Raw genomic sequence first — 14,315 nt, 5'->3', positions numbered from 1 at the left:
ACTAAGGCAATTCAGCCAATGGGGTCTCTGCAGCCTGGAATTTCCTTGTCTTCCTTATTACCTAAGGGATGGTCTATTATAGTGTGCTGCAGTGTATTGTGTCTCTGTCTAAGGCACCTTCTGATTGGTTTAAGAAAGAGCTAAACGGCCAATTGCTAGGCAGGAGAGAATAGGTATGACTTCCAGGCAGAGAGAGAAAGAAACTGGGAGGAGGAATCTAGGTGAGCAATTTCACCACCAGACTCAGAGCAAGTTGAATGTGACATATCAAAAAAAGGTAACTGAGCCACGTGGTAGAAGGCAGATTAAAAATTATGGGCTAAGTTATAAGAGTTAGTTGGATAAAAACCTAAGCTAAGGCTAAGAATTAGTAATAAGTCTGCGGGTCATTATTTGCAGGCTGGAGGGCCAAAGATAATTTGACAAGTAAGCTTGCTATTTTTTAACTATAACTTTACAAGGTATAGTTATAGATTGCTTCTTAACTATACCTTTACAAGAACCGGACAGAGAAAAGCTTCTCTTCACAATGCCTACTTTTAATAATTCCCAGCCTGTTAAAAGGTACCACTAGAAAATTCTTCCACAAGGAATGTTAAACAGCTTCATCTTGTATAAATATTTTGTACAATAGCTATTAGAAATAATTCATAGGAGTTGGAGCAATGGCTCAGAAGTTAAGAGCACTGGCTGCTCTTCCAGGCCTTGAGCTCAATTCCCAGCAAGCACATTGTGGCTCACAGCCACCTAGAATGAGATCTGGTAACCTCTTCGGAGTGTGTGAGCATACATGCCGGCAGAACACTGTATAAAACAAATAAATTTTGAAAGAAAGAAGGAAAGAAGGATTCGTAAACAGTTTCCTCAATCTAAAATCTATGGATATCTAACTGGCTGATTCAGATGGAGATACCTTTGAAAAAATGTTTGATGAAGTAATGAGAAAAACAACGTAATGCAATATCGGAAATATACAATGTGATATGGAAAGCAACATAATTCAATCTTGGCGTTCACAGTGTGATCCAATATCCTGTAACATATGGCTGGTCTGTTACATAGGTCCAGCTTTGGCTCAAATCATATCCTTCAGCTTTTTGAGTGCTGGGATCACAAGTCTGAGTTGCCATACCTGGCCACAAAAATGTTTTTATCTTTCCATTTCAATCCGGTTCTTACCCTATCTATCTATGCAACAGCTTTCTTCAAATGTACCTAGTGTCCTTTCTTCTTCCACAATCCAAAGGACACATTTTAATCCACCCTTACCTGACCTGTTACATGTAACATTTTAAGCAAATTTCCTTGATGCCTTTCTTTCTTTCTTTCTTTCTTTCTTTCTTCCTATTTGCTCCTTCTTACTGTCCTCTTTTCGGCTTCCTCCCCTCGTCTAATCCCTCAAATACATATTTCTTGGTTTCCAACCCACACAATCTCCCTTAGAGTTAAAATAATGTAACCCAGTTCAAGTCAGAACATTCATATCACCTTATCCAACGCATGCCTTCCTACCTACACACCACCACTGTTTCTTCCTTATCTTCATAATTGTTCTCTCTTCTACTTTCCAAATCATTCTTTACATGGCAACCGGTGATCTTTCCACCCAGCCCCACTCCCTGGGGAGTGAACACCAGGCTTAACCGTGCTAAGAACACATTCTATCACTGAGCTAATGTTATAGTGGTCTTCCTCGCTTAGATGAAGCCCAAACTGGTCTCCACCTCCAGAGCTCAAACAATCCTCCTGCCTCAGGCTCCAGACCGGCACTAACATGCCCAGGTTGGCAAGCAGTGATCTTTCTACAATACAAACATAATTGCTTACACCTCTGCTTAGACCCTTCAAAGCCTTTTCATTGCCCTTAGGATAAAGTAAATCTACAAGGCCGCGACACCAGATCCTTCCCTATCTCAAAGACCTTATGCATTACCTTCTTCTTTAGCCACGTTAGGCTGTTGGCAGCTCCAGAACAAACGTGAGCCCCACCCCACCGCAACCCCCCCTATTCAATTCCCGACAGTCCTTCTCGAGTCAGCCCAGGAGAGACGTTCGACAGGAAGTGAGAGCGCAAAAGGAAAACACTGAAGGGATGAATTCCGAGAGCGACTCTGAGAAGCGCTGTAAGGTCCGGGTTTCAGAACGTCCGGGTGACAGGAAGTTCAAAGCAAAGGTTAAAACGAGATCTTGAACTTTCACCCAAGTTCACCAGGCAGTCCAGCTCCCGTACTATTCCGCCCTTACGTGTCATGGCTGCCAGCCCAACTCTCCCAATGGGCCTCGGAGTCCGATACCAGCAAGCTCTGGCGCCACCAAGTCTTCCACAGCCAAGCGCGTTACTCTCTCCGCTTCTTAGAACCGCCCCGAAACGGCCGCTAAGAAAACCCTGCGTTGCCAGCTTGCCCCAAAGCAAGATGGCTGCCCGTCTCCATTCTCTCTTCCCAACGTGAAGCTAGCCATTCCCTGCTTAATGCCGCTGCCAGGCTGCCCTCACCTAGTATGGCTCCTCCGCTCATGCCTCGTTATGGTCTCGAAGCCGACACTAACCGGCCAGGTTCCGGGAGGCGCTGTGCAGGATGCAGCCACCCCCGCCCGTCCCTCCCCTCCCCCACGCCCGCGGCGGCGGCGGCGGCGGAGGCGGAGGCGGCGGCGGCTGGAGCCCGGATGCGGCGCCGGGAGACAGGCCCGGGAGAGCCGCGCGGATGGATCCAACATGGCGGCGCCGAACCTGAGCCGAGAGTGAGGCGGCGGGGCGGCCGGAGTGGGGAGGGGGAGTCGAGTGGGACGGGGCGGGGCCGGGCGGGGCCGCCGAGGGCTTGGGGGAAGGAAAGTGAAGGGGGAGGCGGTGGCGACGTCCAGCCGGAGAACCTCCGGGGAGGGAGGTGACGGGACGCTGCCAGGTGGGGGAGGGGAGCTGCCGAGGGGGGCGTGCAGGGGAGGTGGCAACTGTGGGAGAGGGCAGGGGTCGGGGCGCACGAGTGCGAGCATGGGGAGGGGCGTAAACAAGGGCCCAGGCCGGGCCAGGCCAGGGGTATTAAAGAGGCCGAGGTGGGGAGCGGGGCTGGGATCCAGAGCCTCGAGAGGGGTAGGAGCAGGAGGGAGAGGCTGAGGGTGCGAAGGGGCAGGGGGCTTGTGGTAGGCGGTGGTGGCAGGAGGGACCGGACTCCCGGGAGCGCTGTTGTGAGGACGTGGGAGAAGGGGGGAAGAATTGGACTTGAGACGTTTCGTGAAGGGAGGCTTTCAAAGTGTTAAAATTGGTAGTGGAAGCGGAAGGGCCTTGGGGAGAATTCGGGTGGAAAAGGAGAGAAGGGAGAGAAGGAGGGTTTGGGGAATGGGAAGAGTGGAGATGTACCGAGGCGGTGTAGAAAGTGAGAGACCCGGAGGAAAGTTTGGAAGGAAGGGGGAGATAGGGCAGTGGAGCTGCACGGATGAGAGAGGTTTGGGGGTTTCCCTCTCCCCTGTGAAAGACAGCAGAGTTAAGCAGTATCAGTTGCAGCCAATTTTAATTGCCAGGCGCTTAGCTTTTAATAGGGTGGGAAGGGCAGAAAGGAATGGTCATGTGGGTTTGGAGAATTGGGGTTGAATGAGGGTTCAACCGGATTTGCTTTCCAAAACAGTCTCTTGCTTACTGCTTCCTTGTTTTTCCTGGTTACAAATAGGGAGATGAGTAAAGCGCTCTTCTAGATTTTTTGCAATTAGCCGTACAAGAATGGGGAGGGAATCGTGATTGGAACCTTATATACCAAGGTGGAGGCGCTGGAAGCCTGAGGAGGCTATGGAAGAGGCAGGCTGGCATTTAGGTAATCAGGCTAATTAAATATGCCTTCCTTTGCAGACCCTCCTTTTGCTCTTCGGGTGCTAGGAGGGAAGGGGGGTCCATATGCATATTTCGAGGCCTGGTTCTTAGTGAAGCGTAGGCGTGACTGGAGGCTGCTTTAGTGGCTATTTGGTTCTCATTGTGTGCTAAAGGAAAAGGTGAAGTTCGAAATTGATTCTGGTCTGCTGAGTGAAGTCTAGCCAAGGAAGTGCTTTCTTGGGCTGCAACTTTTTCCCCTCCAGTTCCCCCTTAGCACCCACGTTGTAAGAAAATAGATGGACTAAGGATCTGAGGAGAAAAGAGACGGTGTCAGTGGAATGGTTTTTTTCCCCAGAGGTGGTTTGAGTTGGGGCTCTTCTTGCTATGAGCCATTGAGACTGGAAATTCTTGGGGTTGATACTACATTGTGAATTGACAATCAGAGAGGGGACCTTGGGGACTTTGTTATGTTTGAGTTCTCTTCTTTAGCTTGGAGTAGTTTGTTCAGTGAGGTGACTTTAGGCTCCGATGACTTTTTTGACTAACTGGACCTTTGAAGTTTCAATTAAAGCTTGAAATTTTGCCCTTTCTCTCCTTACTTGTTTTTGTTTTTGTTTTTCTGCTGGCTTTGAAACTTGTGCTAGGAAGAGACCTGGGAAATTAAATTTCTTGCAAAGGTAAGTCTGGAACTTTTTATTGTTTTCCAACAGTGGAAGGGAATGGGAATGGTATGGCAAGCGTTGTGGTGAGGTGGATAGATGCTAGGGAAACTGAGGTTCACTCACTCATCTGAGTTCATTAAGGTTTGTCGCAGTTACTCCTCAGGTAACTGGAGTTAGACAGGAGGAGAGAAAAATGGATCTTAGGTGTCTTGGGACAAGGTTTGGTTTGCTATTGTCCAGCCTTCTGGTCAGCTCTGAGTGAAGCGTGTTTAGCATATGGAAAGCTGTGCTCTTGTACATTATCTGTGAAATATTTCTCTTGGAGGGTGGCTGAGGCTCTTCAGCGGGAAGGCTTTTCTTCTAGTTCACTGTCTCTCCCAGCTGTTCAGAGTTCTTGGGATTTTTTTTAAAAAAACATACTGTGTAATTCTGCCTTCCAGATATATTTGGTTATGTGTTCCTAGTCCCACCAGCAGGAAAGCGCTTCACGTACTCTTAACTGCCTTGAAGAGTTTTCACGTAGTAGTTGCTTCAAGGTTCAAGCCACTGTCCCCACCCCACCCCCTCCAAGACAGGGTTTCTTTGTCTAACAACTATGGTAGACCAGGCTGGCCTTGAACTCAGAGATCCGCCTGCCTCTGCCTACACCTCCCAAGTGCTGGGATTAACGGCATTTGCCACCGCCACCTGGCAAGCCATTCTTTTTTTTAGTTAGGTTCTCACTATGTAGTTCTAGCTGACCCATAATTTGCTATGTAGACCAGGCTGGCCTCGGTCTCACAGAGATCCAGCTGCCTCTGCCTCCCGAGTATGGGGATCAAAGGGTGTGCCCCAACACCTGGCTATTGTCACTTTTTTTTAAAGTTCTTCCACATGACTTAGTCTTCTAAGGGCTTCCAAAAGAGTCAAATATTTCTTTTTCTCTTGTGAAAATATAGCTGTTATTTCTGTTAGAAGCTACATTTTTATTCTAAGATATTTCTTCACATATTGTTTCTGATAATCAAAGCACTTTAAAAAGTTAGAGTTGTCATTTCTGGATGGGAGGGTCTAGACTGCTTGGACATGGAAACCCAATAGAGAATAATCTGTCAGGAAGAAACCGTCTAGGTACATATAGCCTCTTAGAGGCTCTTGGTTATTTCAGTCCTCCCTAAAGGAGAACAAACGAGGACTCCAGGAAATTCAGCAGTTCATCAGAATCTAGAATTTTTCTGTGCTAGGATGTATGTAGCTTAGTGGGAGAGCACTTACCTACTCATGCCCAAAGCCCCTAGGTTTGATCCTTAGTACAAAAAAAAGTACATGTTAATATCTGAAATATAGCAAGATCATTCAGTGGATCAGTTTACTTGTTTATGGTTGTGTACCTGTTTGTTTGTTTTTATAGAGTCTCACTGTTGTAGATCAGGCGGCTTTGAACTCAGAGATCCACCTGCCTCTGCCTCCCAGGTGCTGGGATTAAAGGCGTGCCACCATGCTTGGCTGCCTGCTGCTTTCTCTCAGTAGTTACCGTATCTTAGATACCAACACAAACGTTCTTTCTAAGAAATCTGTTTAGAGGAGTGTGTTCTGGTCACTGCGCTATCTTCCATCTAGGGGCTCTGTGTCTAGGCTGAGCTCTCTTGCCACTGAAAGCTGAATATAATTTGGATTAAGAGGAAGTTGGTAACATTCTTTTCATCCTGAAGTTAGATTCTTAGACACCTTGGCTGGGTTGCTGAGTTAACTCACAATCCTAGATGATAATTAAGTGGGGAGAGCTGCCTACCAGCCTGCATGCCAGCGTCTTGATATTATGCTGGAAGACATGCCTTGGGAAATGCTTATTTCTGTGTTTTGCTTCCTTGAATAGTGTAAGTCTGATCAGTGGCCCAACAAGGAAGAGTCTGGATCATTTGTGTTGGTCTTGAAGAAGATGGCATTTTCTTAGTCCCTCACAATTTCAGATATAACTAGGTCAAAGTAGACCTCCTGGGATGAACCAGAAGGGAGTTTGTCTCTACCACCTGCTGTTCACCTGAATGGCAACAGCAGGCAACAGAGGAGGCATTGCTGGGGTGAAATGAAACTCCTCTGTGGTAGTTGGATTTATGAGTTAAATGAGCTGTGTCTGACTGGCCTTCCTTTTCTTGTAGAATATGATAGAATTGTTTTGGGTTGAAGAGACCTAATAGCTCCTTCTCTGGATCTAATAAGGAAAGTGACATGCATCCTTTTTTAACCATCTCTTATGTAAAATAGAATTTCTCAAACTTAGTACTTATAGACATTTTTATCCAGATTATTATTATTTTGGTTTTTCAAGACAAGGTTTCTCTGTATAGTTTTGGAGCCTGTCCTGGAACTCAGGCTGTAGACCAAGCTGGCCTGGAACTCACAGATCCACCTACCTCTGTTTCCTGAGTGCTGGGATTAAAGGCTTCCACCACCACCGCCTGACCTTGTCCAGATAAACTTTTGTTAATAGTGCTTGTCTCCTGCGCTATAGGATGTGTAGCAGTGCCCTAGCATTATTGGATGCTGGTAGTGGGCTCTTCACAAAGCTTGACAATCAAAACTGTCTCCAGTTTTGTCTCATTGCCAGATGTCCCCTGGTTGGACAAATTGCTCTGATGAATCCTAGTACCTTAGATGATCTAGGACTTAAAGGTGATTCTTTTCCCCCTCCCTCCCTCCCAAGTGAAGGGAGTTGATCCCAGAGGATCAGGACCTATTGTAGAATTACATTGATTGTGAAATTAGGACTATAGTGTTTTCCTTTATTTTGCCTTATTTTCCAGGGACAGAGTATGTGGGGGTGGTTTTTCTTAATTGCTTAGGGTTTCAGGACACTTTGAATTAGGGAACCAAGGAATAACCTGCTCTTCTGATTGGTTGGACGTGAAACCTGCCCATCTGTTTTCTTTGGGATGCCTATAATCAGCAGCTGGCCCAGGGAACAGGTGGGATAGGGACCGTGGGAAAGTTGCAGGGACTCTAAGGAAGCTCAGTTTTCTCCTGCTGCCTACTTGAGTAAGAAGCTATTTTTCCTCAGCAGCCCCATTTGTACTCAGTGACAACAGGTGAAATGGGAGAGGAAGAGATGGGGAAAGCCAGTCTGTAGTGAATAATGGTTTCCTCAGCTGTTTCCCATACTGTGGGTGGGATACCTAAGCTACATGTGGCTTATATTTCCTTTTTTTTTTTCTTGGATTTCTCCTTTTTCTTTTTAAAAATTTATTTATTGTTTGTTTCTTTGTTTTGTTTTGTTTTTTGAGACGGGGTTTCTGTTTGTAGCCTGACTGTCCTGGTACTTGCCTTGTAGACCAGGCTGGCCTGCCTGCCTCTGGAGTGCTGGGATTTTTCTTTTAAAGGGAAGGAGTCTCTCTGCACTTTCCTTGTTGGGTCACTGAGGGAGAAAGGTTCTACCAGCTATCATAATGGTCCTTCTGAAGTAGCTTAGCACTCTGTTCTTTTCTTTTTGGTGCTAGAAATGGAATCCAAGGCCTCATGAGGGCCGAGCATCACTCTACCACTGAGTGATAGCTAAAGCTCAGTTTCTGTCTTGTAGCTTAGCCAGTATCCTTGTGTGTAAAATGGTCAGAACACCATCTTGTTGAATAGGCTAGTTTGGTGTGCGTAGTTTTTTATGGTATGGACTTGGTTACTGAAATACGGAATGTGCTGCACACTCCCTACCCACGTCATTCCGAGTCAGGTTCCACTGTATAACTCAACCTGGCCTTGAATTTGTTACCCACCTCAGCCCTCCTAATTCAGGGATTATAGGCGTGCACACGTACTACCATGCCTGGTTTCCATGTCTTTTTGGTGGGGTCCTCTCTCAGTCTTGGACTTTGATAAGTTTGAGTTTGGCATTGCTTGTATTGTTGACCTCTTAGAAATTCAGTTCAATTCTCAACAACAGGCTGCTCCTACAGATGTCTGCTGTTAGGGTTAGGACTATAGAGATGAGCCGGGCGGTGGTGGCACACGCCTTTAATCCCAGCATTCGGGAGGCAGAGGCTGGCGGATCTCTTTGGGTGTGAGTTCAAGGACAGCTAGGTCTACAAGCTAGTTCCAGGACAGACTCCAACAGCTACAGAGAAACCCTGTCTCGAAAAACAAACAAAAAAGAAAGTCTATTGCCTACCTAGGTTACTTAGCAAGTTCAAGGCTAGTCTGGGTTACATGTTGAGACTTTGTGTCAAAAAAAAGATTTAGAGAACAGAGATTACTTGAAAGAGTTAGTTGAACCATGGCAATGGCAGTAGCAATAAAAGGGAGAGCACACTTAAGAAATATTTTGCAGCCAGTCAGTGGTAGCATGCGCCTTTAATCCCAGCACTGGGGATACAGAGACAAAAAATATTTTACATTGTACAGTAGGAATTGAGAACTGGCTGTGGTTGGTGGTCATGGTCAGGGTAGAACAGTACTCAATAAAACTATCTCTCAAGACACTAAGTATGAATAACTATAAAGTGGAGGTAAAACTGTTAAGACTAGATGATTGGTTAATGATATTACCCAGGGTGAGTTTGTGAATGAAATACAGAACTGTGATTGGTCCTTTGCAGGTGTTTGTTACATGTCATCTGTGAGGAAGGGTTAGTTTTTTGTTTGTTCTTGTATTGTTCTGTTTTTGAAACCAGTGGCCCAGAGTGGATTCAAACTCCCAATTCTCCTGTTGTGTGAGGCTCTCAGTGTGCTGGGATTATGGCGTGTGCCACTATACTCACTTTGTCCACTGAGACTTTGAAGTTAAGGGACATGCTTAAAGTCACACAACTAGAGTGTGTAATGATACAGTCAGAATTTAAACTAGCTCTAGCTAGTGTCTGATTCAGTTTCTATATCAAAGATTGTATTCTCTACTTTTCGGTTTTGCCTATATTTAAGAAATGGGGCAGATGGTGATGGTGCACACAGGTGGATCTCTGTGAGTTCAAGGCTGGCCCGGTCTACAGAGTGAGTTTCAGGACAGCCAGGGCTACACAGAGAAACCCACTTGAAAGAGAGATAGATTAAATGAGTGAATGCATGAGGCCAGGTGTGATATTGCCTGTCTTTAATCCCAGCACTCAGGAGACAGAAGCAGACAGATCTGAGTTTGAGGCCAGCCTAGTCTACATGGTTTTAGGACAGCCAGGTTTACATAGTGGCCTGGGACTCTCTCTGTAGACCATTTAGTTGGTCTCAAACTCACAGAGTTCCTTCTGAGTTCTAGGATCAAAGGGGTACACGCCCAGATGTTACTCTTACTGTATTTTTGTTTGTATAAGATGGGGTTTCAATAACTAGACCAGGTTGGTCTGGATTCAGAGCCTAGTGTCTCTGCCTCATCATTGCTGGTTATAGGCATGTGGCTCCATGACCCGTGTTTTCAAGGGACCAAAAACAGTGTTTTGAAGACAAGAGGTGTTGTAGTGTTGAACAATCTGGATAGCATGAAATAAACAAAATTTGAGATAGTTTCTTATAGTCCATACTGGCCTAGATCTTGCTCTATAGTTGAGGATGGCTTTGAACTTCTGGTTTGAGTGCTAGGATTACAGGCATGCTTTATCACACGGGCCTGTCTTGTTTGAGAAGTGGTCTGCCTATGTACCCCTGACTGGACTGCAACCTGCTGTGCAGACCAGAATACTTCAGAGTTAGGACAGGCCTCCTGCCTCTGGCTCCTGAGTGTTGTAGTACAGGTGTGCACTCTCGTGCTTAGCTGCTAGAGAAACTTCTAAACTATGCCATACTAAAATCGCACAAAAATTCTCACTCAAGGAAGTATCCCTCCATAGGATCTGGACTTAGGGTGTCATCTGTTCAGTATGAAGAGCCTTAGGATTTGTTTGTTTGTTTTTTGAGACTGGGTCTCTATGTAGCCTTGACTGTCCAAGAACTCTGATCTACTTGTGTCTACCTCCTGGATGCTGAGATGAAAGGCATGAACCATCATACCAAGGATGGGTTTGTTTGTTTGTTTACTTATTTTAAGTAAATACTTTGTGATATTTAATAAATGTACTAAGCAGTGTACTGTTAGTAGCATGTTGAGACACTACAGATAAATAAAATTAGTTGCTACCAGTGTGTGGCTCATGGGTTCTTGGCCTGCCTTACAGGACACTGGAGATTGCAGCTGCTGAGCAGGGGTTCTGGAAGGCACTCTGTCCCTGAGCCTCTAGCATGGCGGGCCTGAAGCGGCGGGCAAGCCAGGTGTGGCCTGAAGAGCATGGTGAGCAGGAACATGGGCTCTACAGCCTCCACCGTATGTTTGACATCGTGGGCACCCACTTAACGCACAGAGATGTTCGTGTGCTTTCTTTCCTCTTTGTTGATGTTATTGACGACCATGAGCGTGGACTCATTCGAAATGGCCGTGACTTCTTATTGGCACTGGAGCGCCAGGGCCGCTGTGATGAGAGTAACTTTCGCCAGGTGCTGCAGCTGCTGCGCATCATCACTCGTCATGACTTGCTGCCCTACGTTACTCTCAAGAAGAGACGGGCTGGTGAGGGCTTACGGGGTCTGGGAGCACTTGAGTACGAGAAGGCTCGTGGGAGTTCATAGCATAGGAGTCTAAAAGGGAGGTGATTTTGACCTAGGGAATACCCAGAGAATAAGCTGTGAGACCCTTGGGAGGAGGCAGATGTGTATTTTTTCTGAGTACCTCATTCTCCTCTTACAGTATGCCCTGACCTTGTAGACAAGTATCTGGAGGAAACATCAATTCGCTATGTGACCCCCAGAGCCCTCAGTGATCCAGAACCGAGGCCTCCCCAGCCCTCTAAAACAGGTGAGATTTTACTTGTAATTTTCATAAGCAAGAATATTGACCCCATCACATGCCTGGCTGGGCCAACATCAATGAAAGGATGTTGTCCTCTTCATCTACTCCATTAAAAAAGTCAGAGTCTGGGGAGATGCTCAGTCTGTAACGTGCTTGTTGCATAAGCATGAAGACTCAAGTTCAGCATCCCAGCACCTACATAGAAAAGCTGGGTAATCAAAAAGAGTGGCTGTAAGCACAGTTGTAGAGGCAGAGAGAGGCAAATCTCTGGAGCTCCCCGTCAACCAGCCTTAGCACATCCGTGAACTCGAGGTTCAGTGAGAGGCCCTGTCTAGAAAGTAATGGGCAGAGAATTGAGGAAGATGCCCACTGTTGACCTTTGGCCTTTGAATCAGGCATGCCCATGTGACTACATCCTATGAACCTGTACACACACAAATCAGATGAGATACGCTTTGTCTAGGTCCAGTGTTTATTCTCACTCAGATCTTCCTTTTAAGTCATTTTTTGAAAAAAAAAATCAATTTTATGCATATGACTATTTTGTCTGCATGCCCGTTAGATATCTCTCCAGCCTTTAGGGCAGTTTTGTGGTTTTTTAATTTATTTTTATGTATATGAGCATCTGCCTTGGTCCTGTGGAGGTGAAAAAGGGTGTCAGATCCCCTCAAACTGGAGTTACAGATAATTATAAGCCACTGTAGATGTTATAAACTGAGAACTCAACAGAGTTCCACGTTCCTCTGCCTTCCAAGTGCTGGGATTAAAGGGTGTGCCACCACTGCCTGACCTTCTCCCAACTTTTTGTTTGTTTGTTTTGCGATTTCTATTTAGCCCAGGTAATGTAGAACTCTGTGTAGTCCAGGCTGGCCTTTGACTTCATCTTCCTTCACTTTTTTTCTTGTTGCTGTTTTTTTGAGACAGAGTTCTGAAACTTACTCTATAGACCAAACTGGTCTCAAACTCAGAGATCTGCCTGCCTCTGCCTCCCAAACGCTGTGATCAAAGGTGTGCATTGCTGCCCAGCTTCCTTCTTTCACTCTTGAGTGCTGGGATAACAAACTTCTTCCACCACACTTGGTACCCACCTCCATTCTGGGGTTGAGCACAGATCTTCAATAATACTAGGCAGACATTTGATCACCTCAGCCATCAGATTCATCAATACTGCTTTTAATATTAAGTATAAATGATTCCTTTGCATATTCCAAGTGAAGTATTTGAAAGTTCTGCTTTTAAAACCTTGTGTTTCCGTTTCCTTTCTGGTCAGTGCCTCCCCACTATCCTGTGGTGTGCTGCCCCACTTCAGGTTCTCAGATGTGTAGTAAGCGACCAGCCCGAGGGAGAGCTACACTTGGGAACCAGCGAAAACGCCGGAAGTCAGTGACACCAGATCCCAAGGAAAAGCAGACATGTGGTAAGGAAATTCAAGGATTCTAGAGGAAAAATACAAAGAACTCCTGGGATAATGGGCAGTGTGTTGTTCAGTGCAAGGCAGGCTTTGGTTGCTTTTGTCAGGTCGGGTGTGGTTTTTATGAGATTATCCTTTGGCAGTGTTATATTACAATTCTTTTTAGTTAAGTCAAAGGAATGCCAATATGACTTCTTTATTACAGGATGAACCAAGTCAAGACAGAATTAAAATACATTTCTGCACCTTTTTAATAAAACAGCTGTTACAAACAAGGTGCTGTTGTGAGTGACCTGAGCATATTCACTGTAGGGAAGCTCTAACACTGAGGCAAGGACTTCAGAGACAGTGGTTTTGGGGAGGGATGGGGAAGCTGAGAGAGGAGGGTTTCTACTCTGCTGGTCTTGCTTGCTTTTCTAGCTTTGGATGTAAACACAGTCCTTCCTATAAACCATTCTCCTTAAATTCTCCCAGACATCAGGCTTCGAGTCCGGGCGGAATACTGCCAGCATGAGACTGCTCTGCAAGGCAACGTCTTCTCCAATAAGCAGGACCCACTTGAGCGCCAGTTTGAGCGCTTTAACCAGGCCAACACTATCCTCAAGTCCCGGGACCTGGGCTCCATCATCTGTGACATCAAGTTCTCTGAGCTCACCTACCTCGACGCATTCTGGCGCGACTACATCAATGGCTCGTTATTAGAAGCACTGAAAGGTGTTTTCATCACAGACTCTCTCAAGCAAGCTGTGGGCCACGAAGCCATCAAGCTGCTGGTGAACGTGGATGAGGAGGACTATGAGCTGGGCCGACAGAAACTCCTGAGGAACTTGATGCTGCAAGCATTGCCCTGACCTTTCCCCCTTCTCACCTCTGGGGACTGTTTGCTCCATCACCTCTGGAGCTTACATACTATTCTGGGGTTTGTTCTCTGCCCTTCAGCCAATCACACCGCCTTTTTTTTTTTTTTTTTTAAAGGAAAAGACAAAGGAAAGTGGAAGTGGTGTTCCCTACCCCTCCCTGCACCCATGTGCCTGGGCTTCCCCTCTGTTTCCTGTTGCCACTTACCCCGTAATGTGTGTCTCTACAGCCACCTTACCACTGAGCCGTAAGACAAGTGTATAGGGACGGAGTCTATGGAACATAGCCTTTGTAAGGGACTGAACATTGCTTTCAGGTGCATCGAGGGGTAATCAATACTTATGGCTTTATGAGGGCTCTTAAATTTTGTCTGAAAAACCAAAGGGCTGTGAGTAAAGGAGGTATGTGGAAGGTGGGACTCTGAAGTGTATTTTGGAAATTAATTACCACCTTCTTCCAAATTATAGAATTTTTTAAAAACAAAGAAGCTGTGGCCCTTTCCACTCTCTCCTGGCCTCTGGTGCTGCTCCTCTCTGCCTTTCCTTCATTCCATGGCTTGAAACTGCTGCCTCATGTGGCTCCCTCCTTTTCTCCCTTTGTCAGATTCTCTCCAACAGTTAAATGACTGGGGTAGCCTCATAACCCCTCCCAGCTGTGATGTATGTGTGACACCAATACACAGGATAGACGGAGGACAGGGTGCTGGTTAAAGTTTCTCCAAAAAGGAGGGGGTGTGTGGCATGTCCCTTCCATTTCTAGTGAAATAACAAATGAACTCTTCCCTTATCCTGAGCCCCTTTGCCCTTGCTTCCTTCT

General features: G+C 46.0%; 1 protein-coding gene across 5 annotated transcripts; it reads left to right on the top strand.

Annotated features, from left to right (window-relative positions):
- Positions 1-2,591: 2,591 nt before the first annotated feature.
- Dedd (death effector domain containing) lies at positions 2,592-13,910 on the top strand. Of its 5 annotated transcripts, XM_085687709.2 has the most exons (7): positions 2,643-2,739; positions 3,660-3,800; positions 4,441-4,473; positions 10,563-10,951; positions 11,129-11,236; positions 12,501-12,647; positions 13,116-13,910. In XM_085687709.2, the coding sequence occupies exons 4-7, from the start codon at positions 10,627-10,629 to the stop codon at positions 13,490-13,492; spliced, it is 957 nt and encodes a 318-aa protein (XP_085543835.1). In that variant the 5' UTR covers positions 2,643-2,739; positions 3,660-3,800; positions 4,441-4,473; positions 10,563-10,626; the 3' UTR covers positions 13,493-13,910. The 5 variants fall into 5 exon arrangements, with proteins under 5 accessions (XP_048308116.1, XP_048308126.1, XP_085543835.1 ...); XM_048452169.3 differs by lacking the exon at positions 3,660-3,800 and having other exon boundaries at positions 2,619-2,739; XM_048452184.3 differs by lacking the exons at positions 2,643-2,739; positions 3,660-3,800 and adding an exon at positions 2,816-2,900.
- The last annotated feature ends 405 nt before the right edge of the window (positions 13,911-14,315 follow it).

The sequence above is a fragment of the Myodes glareolus genome, chromosome 5 (genome assembly GCF_982192425.1).
Source record: "Myodes glareolus chromosome 5, mMyoGla1.1, whole genome shotgun sequence".
Classification (NCBI taxonomy): Eukaryota; Metazoa; Chordata; class Mammalia; order Rodentia; family Cricetidae; genus Myodes; species Myodes glareolus.
The sequence above is the reverse complement of the archived record's forward strand: the minus strand, read 5'-3'. Positions and strand labels throughout refer to the sequence as shown.